General features: G+C 38.8%; 1 protein-coding gene and 1 long non-coding RNA gene across 21 annotated transcripts in view; both read left to right on the forward strand.

The window, feature by feature from the left end:
- Positions 1-12,746, forward strand: part of LOC144587752 (uncharacterized) — a 36,290-nt gene extending 23,544 nt beyond the window's left edge. Inside the window, exon 2 of the long non-coding RNA XR_013542898.1 lies at positions 12,642-12,746. This is a non-coding gene — a long non-coding RNA (uncharacterized LOC144587752). The remainder of the gene's footprint in view (positions 1-12,641) is intronic.
- The window catches only part of ROBO2 (roundabout guidance receptor 2), a 1,246,783-nt gene that overhangs the window by 768,235 nt on the left and 459,404 nt on the right, over positions 1-19,144 (forward strand). For all 20 annotated transcript variants that reach the window (XM_020785431.3, XM_072994027.2, XM_072994034.2 and 17 more), the window contains one exon: positions 13,955-14,281. In XM_020785431.3, coding sequence (XP_020641090.3) covers positions 13,955-14,281 — 327 coding nt within the window. The remainder of the gene's footprint in view (positions 1-13,954; positions 14,282-19,144) is intronic.

Below are 19,144 nucleotides of genomic sequence, written 5' to 3' on the forward strand. Positions count from 1 at the left end.
CCTGTCTGGTTCCTAAGCATATTCCTATAACTTTAAGTCTAATTCTTTTAGTCTGCATTCATAGATTTACTGTCATAGAGGTAACCAAGTCTACTGTTTCATTGCCTCTTGTTCCTATGCCTTTGAACAGTGCTGCTCATGGTAGAAAAAAATGGATTAAATAAATCACACCCTGAATGGAAACTTTTCCCTAACTGTACATTAAGTATTTTATGGTTCTGCTCATATTAATAGTGTGATGTGCATTGATGGACACAGGAAAGATATTAGGCCAATAAAGCAAATTCGGGAAATATGGACCTGGAAAATGTATCAAACGTGCTCTTCTTTTGAGCAGCACAAACAAAGGTACTAATCTTACTTAAGTATACACTTTGGAAGTGGGGCTATTCTTATCTGTCAGTGCATTCTGTATGCCTAATGAAAATTGTAACTGTAACATTGATCAGAAGCTTTAGTGAAATGCTATACTAGTGCTTTCAAATTGAAGTTATTACAAGTGACATTCTTAGTGGCTGCCAACCTTGACTGTAACTCAATGAAGCAGGAGAATTGAGGAAATATCAGTAAGTACTGTCTAAACAAGTGCCAAGAGTTGGCACAGTGACTGGGTATGTGTGCTCTGTCATCAGGCCCAAGGGCATTCCATTTAATCCTTACTGCAGAAAAGATTGTTAGAGAGTTAAGCATTACAGGCCAAAAGGAGAAATAACTGGATTTATATTTATCTGGCAAAGGGGCAGGGTGGACACAACGAAAGAATTTTCTTAACTGTGGAAGAGGAGGAGGAAGGGGGTTCCAGACTGCATAAAGGAATACATTGCTTAGTGTGGCTTCTATGGAAGAACCAATATTAGCTCACCATTGTAAAAAAACACCATAATAGATATTGACCACTATGGCTAGCTAGATCATTCTGGGAAGCTTGTAATGAGGTCATGAACTTAACAGCCTTCCTCTGCTCCTTCTCTCTAGAAAACAGTAATCAGAAGTACACTGTCTCCGATTGTGGGTATACTGGATGATATACAGTTAACAAACAAGAGATACTTCTACCTTCAGCAAAACTGAGGTTGGGGTGCCAGATCCTTGTGTAATTCAGAATCTGTATGTAAAACTTATGCATCCCACAAATCATAACTATAAATCATAAATTTATAGCTGCCTAGAGTTGTCATCTGGCCAGATAGGCGGGGTAAAAGTACAATCAATCAATCAATCAATCAATCAGTCAGTCAGTCAATCAATCAATCAATGGTTGGTTAACCTCCAGGCAATGTACCCTCTAATTTTCAGCCCTGCTGGGTGAGGCTCTGCCTCTCTCTCTCTCATGACTCCACCCCTGCATGCATGACTCCACCCCCCACAAGCACGGGGTTCTGTTGTGATTGGAGCCAAAGGGGCTGAAAACGATCATTGTGTGGAGGAGGAGGAATCCTGCACAGAGGGAGATGGAGTTGTCCTCACAGCTGAGCATCTTAGAGGGAACCTTACCCCATCATCCTTCCCAGCCACCATGGGGAGCAAGCATGCCAGGAGAGGGCGATGGCTAGTCCACTGCTGTCAAACTGGGAGCCACCATATTGCCAATAATAGGGGCTTCAGAGACCCACCTTCCTTAGACACTTTCCTGGAGATGAATAGCAATACAATATCTACTGAACATTTATTTATTGAAATATTTATTTATTTTTAAAAATCTGTGTATAACCAAAACAGTGCTGCTCAAACCTGTGCAATTCAAAGGAGAAGGGTATAGAAAACATGAGTGATAAACCTTCAAATTCTTGTTTCATTTCTCTCCTCTAGACCTTTCATCACATTATGTTAAGACTCTAGAGTGTTGTACCAACTGTATATCTGAAACTATGTTTGTAACATTTCAAAATACGCACTTAACTCATGTGTTCACATGCACATTCTGCAGACATTGGAAGAATTCTGTAATCTGAGATTTGGAGGAGCCATGTAGCACAGTGATTAAGCTACACTACTGCAGTCAAAACTTTGCTCCTGACTTTAATTTGATCCCAGTGAGTTCAGGTAGCTAGCTCAGGGTTGATTCAACCTCCCATCCTTTCCAGGTTGGTACACTGAGTACTCAGTTCATTGGAGATGGACAATATGTAGCCTGCATGACTAAACTGTAAACTGCCCAGAGAGTGCTTTAAGCACTATGGGGCAGTATATAAGCAGTGCACTTTGATTTTCTTTGTTTTACTTTGCTTTGTTGATGGATAGATAAGGATATAGTTGGTCTATACCAGTTTTGCATGTGTCAGTTCATAAGCCTTTCCCATTCCATTCCTGCATTAATCTGGTATGTGTGTGCGCGCATGCGTACATTTATCTGTTTGTGTATCTGTCTATCTATATCTATATTCATATAAGCACATTTTGGTAAAATGTGTTTTATACATATTTTACTATAATGCACAATATTTGTGGAAATGTTATTTTGTTTTTGTGGAAAAGTTAAGAAACATGTATGAAGGCTTATTGTGGAGTAGGCTGACAATGGCATCACATAGTTCAGAGAATAAATTATGGAATGAGAAGAAATAGCTGCATTTCACTCTAAGCTTGACTACCTCTTGCATCTAGGGATTTACATGATTTACAGGATTGTTGCTGTGCCTCCAGAATAGTGAGGAACTTGGTGGGGTTTGCACTTGCACAAGGGGTTACTGGATTCTCTCTTGCATTATCAGATTTAGAAAAGGAGCTGCATGGGGAACAAATATGGGTTTTTCTGAATAGCATACTGGCCATAGTTATGTTTCTAATCTATTTTCACAACATTCTTGGCTGATGCTATACACAAAAATTCTAGGTATTCAAATTTTCCTTTAATTGCAAAAACATGAATCACAAAATAAAGTTTTATGGACCACATCTGTTTAAGTACATCTGCTGGATAGCTGAGTGGTTTAGGTATCTGGCTACAGAGCCAGAGGTTGGGAGATTGATTCCCTACTGTGCCTCTTTCACAGGGGCTAAACTTGATGATCCATAGGGTCTCTTCCAGCTCTGCAGATTTACATAGACTTCCCATGTATTTGGATTTCCTAGATATTCCACAGTCTGTCTGTCTTCTTCTATTTGCCCACTTGGAACTTCTTCCAACTATCTGTCCTTGTGTTATGTTGAAGAGCCTCGTGGCACAGTGGTTAAACTGCTGTACTGCAGCCCAAACTGTGCTCATGACCTGGGGTTCAATCCCAGGTAGCCAGCTCAAGGTTGACTCAGCCTTCTATCCTTTCCAGGTTGGTAAAATGAGTATCCAGCTCGCTAGGGCGAGGGGAGCAATGTGTAGGCTGCATAATTAATTTGTAAACCGCCCAGAGAGTGTGTGAAGGACTATGTGGCGGTATATAAGCAGCACACTTTGCTTTTATGTGTCCAGCAGTTTATACTGCTGGTTGAGTTGACACCAATGTAGTACTTAGCATATTTGTTTCCTTGTTTCCCTCAACACTTCATCTACAGGCACAAAAGACTTATTAAATGTGTAGCCTGCATAACTAAATGGTAAATTACCCAGAGAGTGTTTTAAGCACTATGAGGCAGAATATATGCAGCACATTTTGCTTTTTGCATTGCTTTCAATGAGCTGTCCTTGGACCCTACAGCATCTGAGAGATTCTTGATAGCTTTATGAGACTTTTCTAGCTGACTGTGCCATTAATTCTGTTGGAGTCTCTACTGAAAAAATGATGAGAAGGAAAAGGCTATTTATACAACTGCCTCAGGTACTTATTCTGATGTGTATAGTTCATAAAAATTCTCCAGGAAAACCAAAACCTCATAGGAATGTATCATCCAGGGTGTGATGAAACCCTTCCTTGCACTCATATAATCTTCTCTCTGCCCCATAACGAAAACCAGATCCAGGGTATGCCATATGTTTTACTAATCGCATGATAGGCAGAAATCTTGAGCAGGCCTCATAAGAGTACCAGCATGAATGCTGGAGTGCTGCAGAACCACAGGCCTGAGATTCTTCAGCACCATCCAAAGCATATACTTACCTCATATCAGTCTCCCTTTACCTCCTTAAAATGGATGAAGGGAATGAGAATTACCCACATAGAAAAATTAATGCTAGTTTCTAATCAACTTTTTTGTATTACATGTATATGTTGAAAACGTACAGGTCTGTAAGTCACAAAGGGTGACCATCTTCCCGTAAAAACATTTACTAATCAGAAGAGATTGTCAGATTAAACAAGTATTTTCCAGTACTTTCCCTTGGTACATTTTAGAAGGACAATGTATGTTTATATTCCTTGACTCAAATTACGTGTATAGATCCATTTGGGTATTAGGATGCAGAACCCATATGTATCTAATGTCAGACATGACCAATGGCATAGCCCAGCCATTTTCAATTTTTTTTTTTTTTTTTTTTTTTGGCCATGGCCATAAACACAATATGGAAGAAATAAAGACCAAATCAGGGTAAGTCACATAACAAACCTCAGGTAGTAATATCTGAAGAACTGTTTCAGGTCTGTGGCCCCCTTCAAATATGCTAGGGCCTCCAAGACTGGCATAGCCTATGGGCGTAGTTCAAGAAAAACAATATGTAAAATTAAAATGCAAAATTGTCCAGATAATTTTTGCTCTTTTTGAGAGTGGCAATAATGCTGAAAAACAGATTGTTGATAGGATATAGGATCTTTTTTTCATAGATGGTCCCAAAATATTTTGGGGACATGTTATTATTGTGTCAGAGCATGAACTGTGCCATGAACTACGAATGGTGATATATACATCCTTAATTCAGTCAAAGGCCAGAATATGGGAAAGTGCTGCATTCTTTACAGGAAATTCTGTAAGTGGATTTTTAAAATGTGGCACTCCTGTGGAAATTATGCATCTGACTTCACTAACATCATAATATAGTTCTTCAAAAAGTGGATTGTTTAAAGCACGGTCACTGTAAAACTCAGTGTAAGCTTTTCTGTTATGTTAAGTGTTGTTTTTAAAAATTAAGAAAACTGTCAACTGAGTATCTGTTCTGAGCCATTCTCTCACTAATATTGTAGAATCATTACTGAGATATGATGATAACTCAGAGTTGTCATGATATTACATATGTGTGAGCTTGGTCAAGTGATAATATCTTACTAAAATGACTATTTGTCTAGTCTTTAGTATCTTAACCAATAACTTGATCATGCTAAAATACATCTAAATGTTTCAAAAACTCAGCAAAGCATATTGGCAACTATGATTTATACTGTGATATAACAAATCATTTAATGATAATAATAAAATGTAGTACTTCTAATTGGAATAATGATAATATTCTTCTTCCATTTCTTGCCATTCAGGAGTTTGGAGCACACCATGCTATAGTGCTATTCAACTATAGCATCCCAGGTCCATATTTATCATCAGCATTGTGAATGATGCAAGTTTAAAATGTACATTGATGTTGATTTCAGCTGAAAACTGTCTACTTTGGTTGCCTGTGGTTCTGTTGTTGGAAGGAAAAGCATGTCATTTTTGCCCTTAAGGCAAACCATCTGTTAGCTTTGGATACAACATAAAATAGAAGCCATATCTTTAAGATTTTTTCTTTGTAGCAGAGAGGAAAAAGCTGGCATGATGGTAGGCTCTAGTCACTTCCAGTGTGTTACTGGTGTTGGAGGGCAGCTTGAAAGAAGGCTGATTGTAGTATGTTACTTATTTTTAGTTCTTGGATTTGTTTGAAGCAAGTTTGTGTGGGGTGAGTAGGCGTATGTGAAATAGAAAGAGAATGAGTATGCACATTTAAACATTATGCAAGTTTTATACAGCCTCTCAGTCACATTCCAAAGAGGTTTTTCAAAGAATACTACAAGTAAAATCTAAATGCAACAGTTAAATACCACAGAACCAGAAAATTAGCATAAAATACTAAAAATCACATTCTAAAAAATTGAGAAAAATAAAAAAATGACCTTCGGTTCAGAAGTCTTCATCTAGTCTTTTACTGCAACCAGATATCGATTTTGTTGCTTCAGTTGAAGTTGATGAAAAAGAAAAGAGAGTTGGGTGACAGGAAAATATTGCCAAAAAGTAGCCATGATACTTAGCATGTTAGCAAAAGAAGAAAAAAAAAGGGGGGGGGGAAGTAAAGAAAAAATGTCACAACATTTTAAAGACAAACAGTATGAGCTTTCAGGGATTAATGTCAGCTTCCTCAAAACCAGAAAGAACTATCAACTAGGCAGGAGATTTTCGGAAGTTATGGACTACCATCCCCCGAAGTCTTCAGGAATTCCCTCAGCCGGACTTCTTGGGGCTTTAATGAAAATATCAGAGTCCTAATAGATGTTTTCAAGTTTTTAAGCGAATGAATTCAGCTATCGGCTGCCATTTTCATCCTGTGGACAAGATAGGGAAAGTAGGTAGATGGAACTAAACTATGTACAAGTTTCAAGTAATTATGGGTATGGTAGTCTCTGCCCTTAGGCTCAGCACAGCAACCTTAAAAAAATAAAGAAAGAAAAGCGCAAAGAACAAAGACTAAATTTAATGAAAGATTTCACTGGAGTTGTCCATGACCAAATCTTAACAAATACACCACAAAATCCTCAACCATGCTACCTGTTGTTGTCTAATTGTTTAGTCATGTCCGACTCCTTGTTACCCCATGGACCAGAGCACGCCAGACCCTCCTGCCTTCCACTGCCTCCCGGAATTGTGTCAAATTCATGTTGGTTGCTTCAATGACACTGTCCAACCATCTTGTCCTCTGTCGTCCCCTTCTCCTCCTGCCCTCACACTTTCCTAACATGAGGGTCTTTTCCAAGGAGTGTTCTCTTCTCATGAGATGGCCAAAGTATTGGAGCCTCAGGATCCATCCTTCCAGTGAGCACTCAGGGTTGATTTCCTTCAAAATGGATAGGTTTGTTCTCCTTGCAGTCCGGGCGACTCTCAAAATCCTCCTCCAGCACCACAATTAAAAAGCATCAATTCTTCAGCAGTCAGCCTTCTTTATGGTCCAGCTCTCACTTCCATACACCACTACAGGGAAAACCATAGCTTTGACTATGCAGACTTTTGTTGGCAAGGTGATGTCTCTGCTTTTTAAGATCGTTTTCCTCCCAAGAAGCAGGCGTCTTTTAATTTCGTGGCTGCTGTCTCCACCTGCAGTGATCATGGAGCCCAAGAAAGTAAAATCTGTCACTGCCTCCATATCTTCTCCTTCTATTTCCCAGGAGGTGATGGGACCAGTGGCCATGATCTTAGTTTTTTTGATGTTGACCTTCAGATCATTTTTGCACTCTCCTCTTTCACCCTCATTACAAGATTCCTTTATTTCTCCTCACTTTCTGCCATCAGAGTGGTGTCATCTGCATATCGGAGGTTGTTGATATTTCTTCTGGCGATTTTAATTCCGGCTTGAGATTCCTCCAGTCTGGCCTTTCGCATGATGTATTATCCATATAAGTTGAATAAGCAGAGGGACAATATACAGCTTTGTCGTACTCCTTTCTCAATTTTGAACCAATCGGTTGTTCCATATCCAGTTCTAACTGTTGCTTCCTGTACCACGTATAGGTTTCTCAGGAGATAGATAAGGTGGTCAGGCACTCCCATTTCTTTAAGGACTTGCCATAGTTTGCTGTGGTCCACATAGTCAAAAGCTTTTGCTTAGTCAATGAAGCAGAAGTAGATTTTTTTCTGGAACTCTCTGGCTTTCTCTATAATCCAGCGCATGTTAGCAATTTGGTCTCTAGTTCCTCTGCCCCTTTGGAATCCAGCTTGTACTTCTGGGAGTTCTCGGTCCACATACTGCTGAAGCCTACCTTGGAGGATTTTGAGCATAATGTTGCTAGTGTGTGAAATGAGTGCAATTGTACGGTATTTATTTATTTATTTGGAGTTGGAGCATTCTTTGGCACTGCCCTTCTTTGGGATTGGGATGTAGACTGATCTTTTCCAGTCCTCTGGCCACTGTTGAGTTTTCCAAACTTGCTGGCATATTGAATGTAGCACCTTAACAGCATCATCTTTTAAGATTTTAAATAGTTCAACCAGAATGCCATCACCTCCACTAGCCTTGTTGTTAACCATGCTTTCTAAGGCCCACTTGACTTCACTTTCCAGGATGTCTGGCTCAAGGTCAGCAACCAGATTATCTAGGTTGTCTGGGATGCTACCTGTACCTATTACCAAAAATACCAAAATACACAAAATAAAGGGTGATCCATCCCTTTAAATCCTTTTGTTTCTGATCATGGGGCATTCTTGGCAAAGATACTGGAGTGGCATTGCCAGTTCCTACTCCAGGTGGATTGCATTTAGTCGGAACCCTCCACTATGTCCTGTCTGTCTTGGGTGTCCCTGCACGGCATAGCCCATAGCTTCTCTGAGTTACTCAAGCCCCTTCGCCACGACAAGGCAGCAATCCATGAAGGAAAATTGGAGATATTAGAGGAACATTTTGCGCAAGGATGGACATGATAAAGGACAAAAATGGTAGGGACCTAATAGAAGCAGAAGACATCAAGAACAGGTGGAAAGAATACACAGAGAAATTATATCAGAAAGACTTGGATATCCCGGACAACCCAGACAATGTAGTTGCTGACCTTGAGCCAGACATCCTGGAGAGTGAAGTCAAGTGGGCCTTAGAAAGCCTGGTTAACAACAAGGCCAGTGGAGGTGATGGCATTCCAGTTGAACTATTTAAAATCTTGAAAGATGATGTTGTTAAGGTGCTACATGCAATATGCCAGCAAGTTTGGAACACTCAGTAATGGCCAGAGGATTGGAAAAGATCAGTCTACATCCCAATCCCAAAGAAAGGCAGTGCCAAAGAATGCTCCAACTACCGTACAATTGCACTCATTTCACACGGTAGCAAGGTTATGTTCAAAATCCTCCAAGGTAGGCTTCAGCAGTATGTGGACCGAGAACTCCCAGAAGTACAAGCTGGATTCCGAAGAGGCAGAGGAACTAGAGACCAAATTGCTAACTTGCGCTGGATTATGGAAAAAGCCATAGAGTTCCAGAAAAACATCTACTTCTGCTTCATTGATTATGCAAAAGCCTTTGACTGTGTGGACCACAGCAAACTATGGCAAGTCCTTAAAGAAATGGGAGTGCCTGACCACCTTATCCATCTCCTGAGAAACCTATACGTGGTACAGGAAGCAACAGTTAGAACTGGATATGGAACAACTGATTGGTTCAAAATTGGGAAAGGAGTACGACAAGGCTGTATATTGTCCCCCAGCTTATTTAACTTATATGTAGAATACATCATGCGGAAGGCTGGACTGGAGGAATCCCAAGCTGGAATTAAGATTGCTGGAAGAAATATCAACAATCTCCGATATGCAGATGACACCACTCTGATGGCAGAAAGTGAGGAGGAATTAAAGAACCTTGTAATGAGAGTGAAAGAGGAGAGTGCAAGAAACGGTCTGAAACTCAACATCAAAAAAACTAAGATCATGGCCACTGGTCCCATCACCTCTTGGGAAATAGAAGGGGAAGATATGGAGGCAGTGATAGATTTTACTTTCTTGGGCTCCATGATCACTGCAGATGGAGACAGCAGCCACGAAATTAAAAGACGCCTGCTTCTTGGGAGGAAAACGATGACAAATCTTGACAGCATCTTGAAAAGCAGAGACATCACCTTGCCAATAAAAGTCCGAATAGTCAAAGCTGTGGTTTTTCCTGTAGTGATGTATGGAAGTGAGAGCTGGACCATAAAGAAAGCAGACCGCCGAAGAATTGATGCCTTTGAATTGTGGTGCTGGAGGAGGCTCTTGAGAATCCCCCGGACTGCAAGGAGAACAAACCTATCAATTCTAAAGGAAATCAACCCTGAGTGCTCACTGGAAGGACAGATCCTGAAGCTGAGGCTCCAGTACTTTGGCCATCTCATGGGAAGAGAAGACTCCTTGGAAAAAACCTTGATGTTAGGAAAGTGTGACGGCAAGAGGAGAAGGGGACGACCCAGGATGAGATGGCTGGACAGTGTCTGCGAAGCAATCAACATGAATTTGACACAACTCCGGGAGGCAGTGGAAGACAGGAGGGCCTGGCGTGCTCTGGTCCATGGGGTCACGAAGAGTCGGACACGACTAAACGACTAAACGGCGACGACGATCCCTTTAAATATTGGTACCATCATCTCTAGGGCATTTAGAGGCACAATGACATAACTTTTGTAGGTAAATTGCCTCAAGCTAAGAAATGAGGAGAGATTGTCAGGTTAAACTGACCTGATCAGTTGTATGCCTAGTCACATAATTCTGTATGCAACATGTCTATAGCAGTTTCTTCACTGAAGCTGATTTTCCTCAAAAGGTTATGTCATTTGTGTTATACTAGTGTCACTAAGGAAGATGATTTGGGCTATAGTTTAAAATCCCTTCTCTTTTAATAGTTTTTGTTTTTGGACAAATACGACTTTGTGTGATGGTAAAATTTTGTAAATTTATGCAGAAACTCAGTAGAGAGGTTTGTGTAGTAAAGCAGTCATCCTTTCAGTGAAATAATATATATTCTCCATTCTGTCTGGTCATAATAATAATAATAATGTGCTGTCAAGCCAGTTCTGACGTGAAGTGACCCTTTTCTCAGTTTCCTAGGTAGAGAGTACTTAGAAGTAGTTTGCCACTCCTTTCTTTTGGGGTCATCTTGGAACTGCAGCTTACCTAAGGCCACACAGGCTGGCTGTAGTTACAGAAGGCTCAGTGGAGAATCAGACTCCCAATCTCTGGCTCTGCAGCCAGATACCTAAATCACTGAGCTATCCGGCCTCCATCTGTCTGATCATAGTGTTATATTTCAGACAATATTGTAGTTTTTCCATTGAAAAGGAAAGGATGTGATAGCTAAGGCATTGTTTAATGTCCTGAATGATATGTGTCAGTCTCAAGCACTGATACTACTGGAATGAAGAAAAAAGTAGAAAAACTAGAAATAAAAATTGAAGACTGTTGCAGATAATTATAAAGAAAATAAGGAAAGTGAAACTTCTTCAAATTCAAAGTGTTACTTGCTTGTTCCAATGCCTTGTTCTTATATCTTTTGTTACTGGTGAAAAGTTCAGAGGAGTTTTTATAGGCCAGGCTTTTCTATGGAGAACAGAACAAAAAAGTGCTGCTGTGCACTTTGAATAGCAGGATGTACCTATAGGTGGCAAGCGTTGGGGTCAGAGAAAGAAACAATATCTATTGCTGGATAGTAATGTGAAGGAGAAAAGAATGGAAAAGTTAGAGCAGCTTGTGCATGGTCTTCAGGGTGATGATGGCAAAGTACCAACCTGGGAAAGACTTACCCACCATATTTTCTTTAAATGCAATGAGAATGAAGCAAGCCTGGAGGTATGCAGTCTGAAATCATTGTTGCCCACACTGGAGAGAGACCCTGATTTATTTTAAATCTCCACTCCCCCCCCCCCCCGTGCATTAGTCAAAGTAACAGACAAAAGAGAACACACAAAATCAAGAGAGGGAGAAAAACAGATACATACATGACAAGGCTTACATTTTTTTTTTCAGAATCCCCAAAGGTCCCCTGGGTTCAAGAAGGTTGGGGACCTTTGGATGTTTCCAGTAAATTAGCTGTGAGTGTCATTGTGTAAGAAGGATAGCAGCTTTACAAGAAGATAGTGTTTGTGTGTCATATATTGTGCAGTCTACTTGATTAAACATTGCTAGTGTTGAATTTTAAGATACATGGCATTCATTGTGGTGGTGTGGCTAAGTTCTCACTATTCTAATAGCAACCTCTTATTTTTATGGGCTTTTAACTTTCTGGGTTTTGTTTTTTTCTTGCTTCAAAACCAAATCGATCTCTCTCAAATTACCTCTGCTCACTCGCACAAAATTCAGACTCTCTCAAAACACTGTATTCTGACTCAGAGCACATTCAGACTGACTATCACTCCCTCACAGATCTTCAAACCCCACCCCCCTTTAACAGTATTCTGAATGTTCTGGTTGACTGAGCCAAAGAGAGTGCAGACACTAGGACTTTCTGTCGCTGTCATTAATGAAACAATCATTTAACATCCATTTTGCCATTATTATATGTTCTTCTTGCACTATTACAGCATGGATTTAGGGAACAAAACTGTGAATTTACAGCCACCTTAAAGCACCTGTCTTACTGTTTGCATACATATGCTGCTACTAGCCACCCTGTGTTTTGAATAACGGACACAACATAGGTAACAGATCTGCAGGGTTTTGGAAATGCCTGTCAGTAAGGATAGATTGAATGAATCAAACAATTTCGTGTTACATGTTCTACAAATGTTCTGCATGATTTTTTTTTAAAGTAAGAGAGAGAGAAAATTCTCCCTCATAAAGATTATGGGATTATTTGGACAGCAAAAGTACAGTCATTCATAATTCATTGTTTATTTCTGCAGCATCCTTCTTCTAAAAAAAGCATGACAATATGGTTGTCTCATTCATTTCTAAAACTCACTAAAAACAGTATACATTTAAGTTGTTTGGGAAATTATTTTGGTTATTCTCTTTTAGTAGCAGAATAAGAAAGGTGGAATAATCAGCCCAATATCATCACTACTCCTCACAACATACTAGTGCTTTGTTGGTATAAAATCACATTAGAAGCACTGATAGTAGAAAAGAATGTATTTTTACTTACAGTTGCTGTGTGTAGTTATAGTCAGAGGGTAAAAAGAAGAAAATGAAATAAATGGTCAGAAATCAGAAGCACCGACTAACAAGCAAGAGGAAGCAAAGCAAACAAACAGAAAGAGAGGAGAGGAAAGCCTGAGGTGGGAAAAGATCTTTAGCAATACGTTTGTGGGTAAGGAAAAAATCCATTTAAAACACTAGTATGTACAGGGGTTGCTAGCCATTAAACAAGGCACCATAGCTTCCACAAAACAGATGGAATGCTGTTTCTGTGAGGTAAGATGGAGAGAATGGGAACAGGCATAGGTAGGCTATTTAGTCTTTATTATTTAACTTTTAAATTTAACTTTCCTATGTATGGACAGTCAGCCATAAAGTACATATCAGTACACAAGTTTAATTTACTCAGCAGAATATAGTGAATTGGAATATAGTGACAGTATTCTGAAACCACCAGTTCTTCACCTTCAATGATAGTAGAAAGACATTGTTATTCTATTGCTTCAGTCTTCAAAAGAGACCCACATTTTGAAGACTGAAGCAATAGGAACAACAAAGTACAATTTCCATCCCACGAAGCTCTGCCTCTTATGAAACTTCAGAAGGGTGTATCTGTACTGTATGTGCCCTCTTAAATCCACGTATTAACTGAGTGCTGTACAACATATACAGCAGCCCTAACCTGGGAGAACTGCATGACGACCATACAAGTCAAATATTTCAATTAAATACATTTTCTGAATGAATGCATTTTGATACTTAACTAATAAATGGAAGTCAGGCAGCCTGCCTGTGTCAGTGTGCCTCTTCTGAATTTCATTTTTTTAAAAAAATCTTTCTGATGTCTTTTGGATCATTTTTGCTGTTGCCTGGCCTGCTTACTCTGATTCCTGAAATGTGCAAATGAGGAAACATGAAAGGGAAATGTGGGAAAGGGTTTAAAACAAAAGGGCCAATACACAAAAAATGTACATTCAAAAGCCACCCCCAAACCTAAAATGAAAGAAATATAAACACTTTCTGTGTGCTCATCCCTAGTCTTGAATGATTGATAAACTGGTGCCTATATATGATTGTATAAATATGAAGTTTTAGAAACAAGAAATTAAGAGATAATCCTGTATGAGTCTGCTCATAGCTAATCATCATTCAGGCAATAGTACTTACTTCAAGTTAATTGTTTATACATTTGGAGCCTGAAATCTTCTTAGGAGTGTATGAGGGTTGTTTTTAAAAAATAAAACAATTTGTTTTAGGTAAAAGAGCTATTGAGCTTTAAAAGAAACTTGCTAATTATTTTTCCTCTTGCTTATTTTTGCTAGGATCCCGTCTTCGCCAGGAAGACTTTCCACCTCGAATTGTGGAGCATCCATCAGATGTAATTGTTTCTAAAGGAGAGCCAACAACATTGAACTGTAAGGCTGAAGGAAGGCCAACTCCTACAATTGAGTGGTATAAAGATGGCGAGCGTGTGGAGACGGACAAAGACGACCCCCGCTCACATCGCATGCTGCTTCCTAGCGGATCTTTATTTTTCCTACGTATAGTACATGGACGCAGGAGTAAGCCAGATGAAGGAAGTTATGTATGTGTTGCAAGGAACTATCTGGGGGAAGCTGTGAGTCGCAATGCTTCACTGGAAGTAGCATGTAAGTAATTGCCACATCTTCTAAATTTCATTACATACCTATATGATTTGCAACCGGAATAAGAACTCTTTCCATTCATACTTTGCCTAAGTTTATATTTTATGTATAAAATAAATAAGAATGTTTAAATGAAAGTGTGCCTATCAATTCCAGTGATATTCAGAGCTATTCAGTATGGTGAGCTTGCATTGTGTACAAAGTTGGTTTTAAAGAAAAGTTCAAAAAATAAGTATAATTTCACATACAAACTCAGTCTTTTAAACTTTTAAAAAATCAAATCAACTATTACTTATAAACGAACAATCAATTTCTAAGTTGTTTTTATGTTGGTAAGTTCCAGAGTCTTCATAGTGCTTGTACCAGAAACCCCATTCATTTATGGATCGGAATTAAATGTTTTTTAAAATTGGTATTGAAGGAACACAGATGCTTTTACATTGAAGGACATTTTACATTCTCCTCTCTGCTTCAAGAGGAGAAATCAAGACAGAATTACTGTATTTGTGAACTCCAGAAATAATTCTGTTTATGTACTTCTTCAGCTAGTATATCTTTGAGCTTTCCTCCCATTGCTTGAAATCTTCTCAGAGTAAGTACAGTTACGGAATTACTGTATAGTAAATGCCAATGAAGAACTGAACACAGTAGTGTTTCAACCTTAAAATAATTTTTTTAAAGTTAATTTTGGACATGACCACTCTGAAAAATGCACATGTCAATTACTGTATGTCATGTGAATTATTATAAAAACTTCTTTTTTTGGTCCAAATATTTAAGCTAAAAATTGCCAATGCGGTACACTGGATAGAGTGATGGACTGGTAGATCTAGGTTTAAATCCCTGCTGTAGTGATGGAAAATCATTGGAGAGTGGCAGTAGTAAAACCACTTCTTATATATCTCACATACCTTGAAAACCTTGTTAAGGTCACCAGATGTCTGATGCGAATTGGCATCCCATAACATAATATTAAACTAACTTGTTTGTGAATCTTATTCTGGTTGCTGCTGCTGATATCAATGTTTGTTTGTTGTATTTAATTAGCATATAACAACTATTTAAATGTCTTTAAGTAGAAGGAGTGGAAGGAATCTCTCTGGAAATTTTCATTAGTATTTTGAATATTTTATCTCATGGTTTTAAGGATTTATAATAGAATTTACAAATAATTTATGTGCTAATTGATTAACAATTGTTTGCCTTTTGATCTAGCTTGTCTTTAGTTAGTTTTTTCTTTATACGAGAAAAGTTCATAAATAGGACACAGGACTGAAACTCTGTGTGTGTGTGTGTGTGTGTGTGTGTGTGTGTGTTTAAATATTAAATATCACTCATATCTTCTGCAGTGACTCCTATAAGTCTCTAGATTCAATATGTGCAATCTCTCGAGTTAACTTTTTTAACCACTGCAGCTACGCACTGATAGGTCATGCATAAAATGGAAGTCAGATAAAAAAAGTCCTGAGGGGGCAGTGGAAATAAAACTTGATTTCACTAGAGACAGGCCTTTTTCTCCACTAAAGAAAGATCAGAGAACATGAAATCCAATACTAAAACTATACAGAGTTTTTGAAATGGTATCATGTACCTGCCACTAGATTATTTTACTGTTTTTATAGCTTTGAAGTTTCATAGTCTGAAGTTTTCAGTTAAACTCCTTGGGTCTTAAAGATAAGTTCTGTAGGCTCTTTAAATTAAGGGGCTCTTTGTCTTTCATTTTAAGCAGAAACAGAAGTATGTTTTTGTTAGATGCTCTATTAAGATGATGCAAATGGAGTTAACAATACTGTCTAGTACAAATGGATAGCAGGGTACTCATATCACTAATACTGGCTTGGCTCCAGTGGGATTTTGCGTGCCTTTCCTCCTCACTGTAAGCACCCAGCACATTCTGTGAAAGTTCACCGCTTCACACTGGAGAATGCCACACAAGGGAACTTCCATGTGCATGAAAATACCTTCCATTCATGTAAAGTACATTTGGATTCAAGTCGCTGTAGAATGCATACAAAATATACGTTGCTAGGAGAAACATGCCCCTCCAATATCAAAATTAAGATACATTTCCTCTTACAAAATAAGCTGCCATTGGCCTCAGATTCTTATCCATGGTTGTCTTTGCCTGCACCCCTCCATTCTCCTGACTGCTGTCTTCGCTCACCGCTTGTCCTTTGCTCTTTTTCATGTGGTGTTCGAAATTGAACCCAGAATCATCTATCATATCTCAATATGTGAGCAACGCTGGCATTTTTTGGTGACACATGATACTTCTGGAGCAGTTGGAGTTCATGAACTGGAAATTGCCCAATAGATCCTCTATGTTCCTTCAGATAATACAGGAGCACATGTGTGCTGGATATAGATGTATAAATGCAGTAAAATATGTAATGCATTGGAGTGCTGCCATAACTGGAGGGAGAGTTACGTAGCTTGAAACATTGTTCCTGCTTCAGATGTTTAGACACAACTAGGTGAACAAAAACTTGTTTAATGAGTTTTAGTTTGAAAAACAAAGCCTAATGTGCTTATTGGTAATCTTATTTTACTGACTGTGATTAGGTCTTCTCACCTTGAGTTTGTTGCGAATCAGGCAGTGTAGGCAAGCTGCACAGTCTTAGATCATCCTCACAAGAAAAGAATGGTAAACCACTTCTGAGTACTCTCTACTTAGAAAACTCTGGAAAGCATTGCCATAAATCAGAATTGACTAAAAGGCACACAATTAAAATACTGTAGGTGCAGACCTTACACAAACACCAGTGGAATGCTAGCAGTAGCATCACATCCAATGTGCAGAATGCATGGTGGGAGTGGGAGGCAAGCATATAGGAGCAGCTCATCATAAGGAGCCATTGTAGGCTCAAGGAGGACCCTGTATTATAGCTTAATAATCAATCCAGATTGGGTAACAGGCTCTGTGTGGGACCATCGATGGAAAGTGTTCATCTCTCTTTTTTTGTTTTGTGATATTGTTTGTTTTAACTCTTGGTTTTATATTGCTTGGACTGTAAAATGCCCAGATTAGTTTAGAATCTAGATAGGCGGGGTAAAAGCTGAATATATAAATAAATAAAATAAAAAGACTGAATGGGAAATATTTTTTCAAAATACAGTAGAAACTTTGACGTGGAATTTTCTGTTAGCATGAAGGAAACACAGGTGACTCCTTGTTACTGTGACTACGTTGACACTAGTTTATTTGGTTTATAAATGAAATTTATCACTGTTTGCTTGTTTATAGATTAGGAATTTGAACTTGTTCTATCTTTAACACTTTGGCAACTCCTTTCTCATATAAATGACTGTCTCATAGAGTAACATAATACCTTGGCAACAGTTGCATAAGCCTATCGCATTGTGCCATCTGAAAAATTACAGATAACTCTTTTATGTTCATGAAAAGTAATGAATTGAGACAGGATTGCTGAATAGTTACACTGGAAAAATTCAAAATGTTAATCTGGCCTATACTGAAATAGGCAAAAACAGTTTGTTATGGTAGCTACTATAAAAACACAGTGGTTGTAACCACTATGAAGATTTATGTATAAATCCCCTTGAAGGGAGAGACAGAAAAAACTGTTATCCAGTATGGGTCCCTGAACAAGACAGAGATGGCAATGGCTGGCTCGAGACTAGGTTTCTGTAAAGGGCGTTCCCCCCCCACCCAATTTTCCTATGAGGTTTTCATAACCACAGAATATTATGCTGCAAAAGTCTGAAAGAATTATCTACCAAATCCCTGATTTTAATTTAAATTAAATGGGTAAGTTCTAAGCATATTGAATCACATCTGAAGAGTAAGTCAAGAAGATGATAAATATGGGTTATTTTAAGTTTGGAAGAAATAGACACTGACAGCTAGGCACTCCCCCCCCCCATTCCTAAAGAAACAAAAACAAAAACTGAAACACCTAAATATTTTTTTTTTAAATCTGGAAGAAAGCCAAAGTGAGAATAAGTACCACAGCAACAATAGCGGGGTGGGTGGGTAATTTTCTTCCTGAAAAAAGGAGGATGGAAATTGGGAATACTTTACTGGAAGTTAGTCTTGAAGTCAGACGTTGCCATCTCTGGCTCATGTACTGACCCATGCTGAGTAACAGTCCTAAGAGGATCAAAAGTTTATTTTGACACTGGCTCTTGTGAACTTCTAGGGTAGCATTACTTGCAAGGTACAGTTAATCATGAGGAAGTTATGAAAGAGAAGTTGTTGGCTTTCCATATCACAATGACAGTAACCTTAGGAAATATTGCTGATCCCAAAAGTACTGTCATTTCTGTTCCTTATGCTATAGTTATGCCATCAATGCAACTCTCTCTGGCAACTAATGGTTGCAAGTGAGAGACTGCATAGGGTCTGAAAAGTAGGAGAGAGGATATTTCTGCCTTTAATCCTATTTTTTTTCTGAAAATGAATCAAGTTCCTTCAAGGAACACATGTTTTCATTTCTGGCTTTTTCTGAAGAGAGTCAAAGGTGTTTACCAGGCTCTAAGGTTAGGAGCCAAGACTACAGAAACCAGACAGGATAAGGGTGCATAAATCTTTGGGAGTAAACAGCATCTTTGAGCCAGATTTTCAGCATCAGATGCTTCCAAGCTCTCCACTCTCACACTATAATCCTGATCTAGATTATGATACCCATAGCTGCTGTTATTTTTTAAGAGAAGAAGAAAGCTGTCTGTCATGTGAAATCTGACTCTCAGGAAGGGATTCAACATTGTTGTTCTGACACAAATGCTTCCAGCAGCAGAAAAAGAAGGAAGCCAATCTCCTCCCCGCCTGCAATCCCTATTTGCTCTCTAAATCTGCTTCACAGTATATTTCAGATGGTGTTGAGGGCTGCAGGAGGGAGAAGGCTG

Source organism: Pogona vitticeps, chromosome 3 (assembly GCF_051106095.1).
Source record: "Pogona vitticeps strain Pit_001003342236 chromosome 3, PviZW2.1, whole genome shotgun sequence".
Classification (NCBI taxonomy): Eukaryota; Metazoa; Chordata; class Lepidosauria; order Squamata; family Agamidae; genus Pogona; species Pogona vitticeps.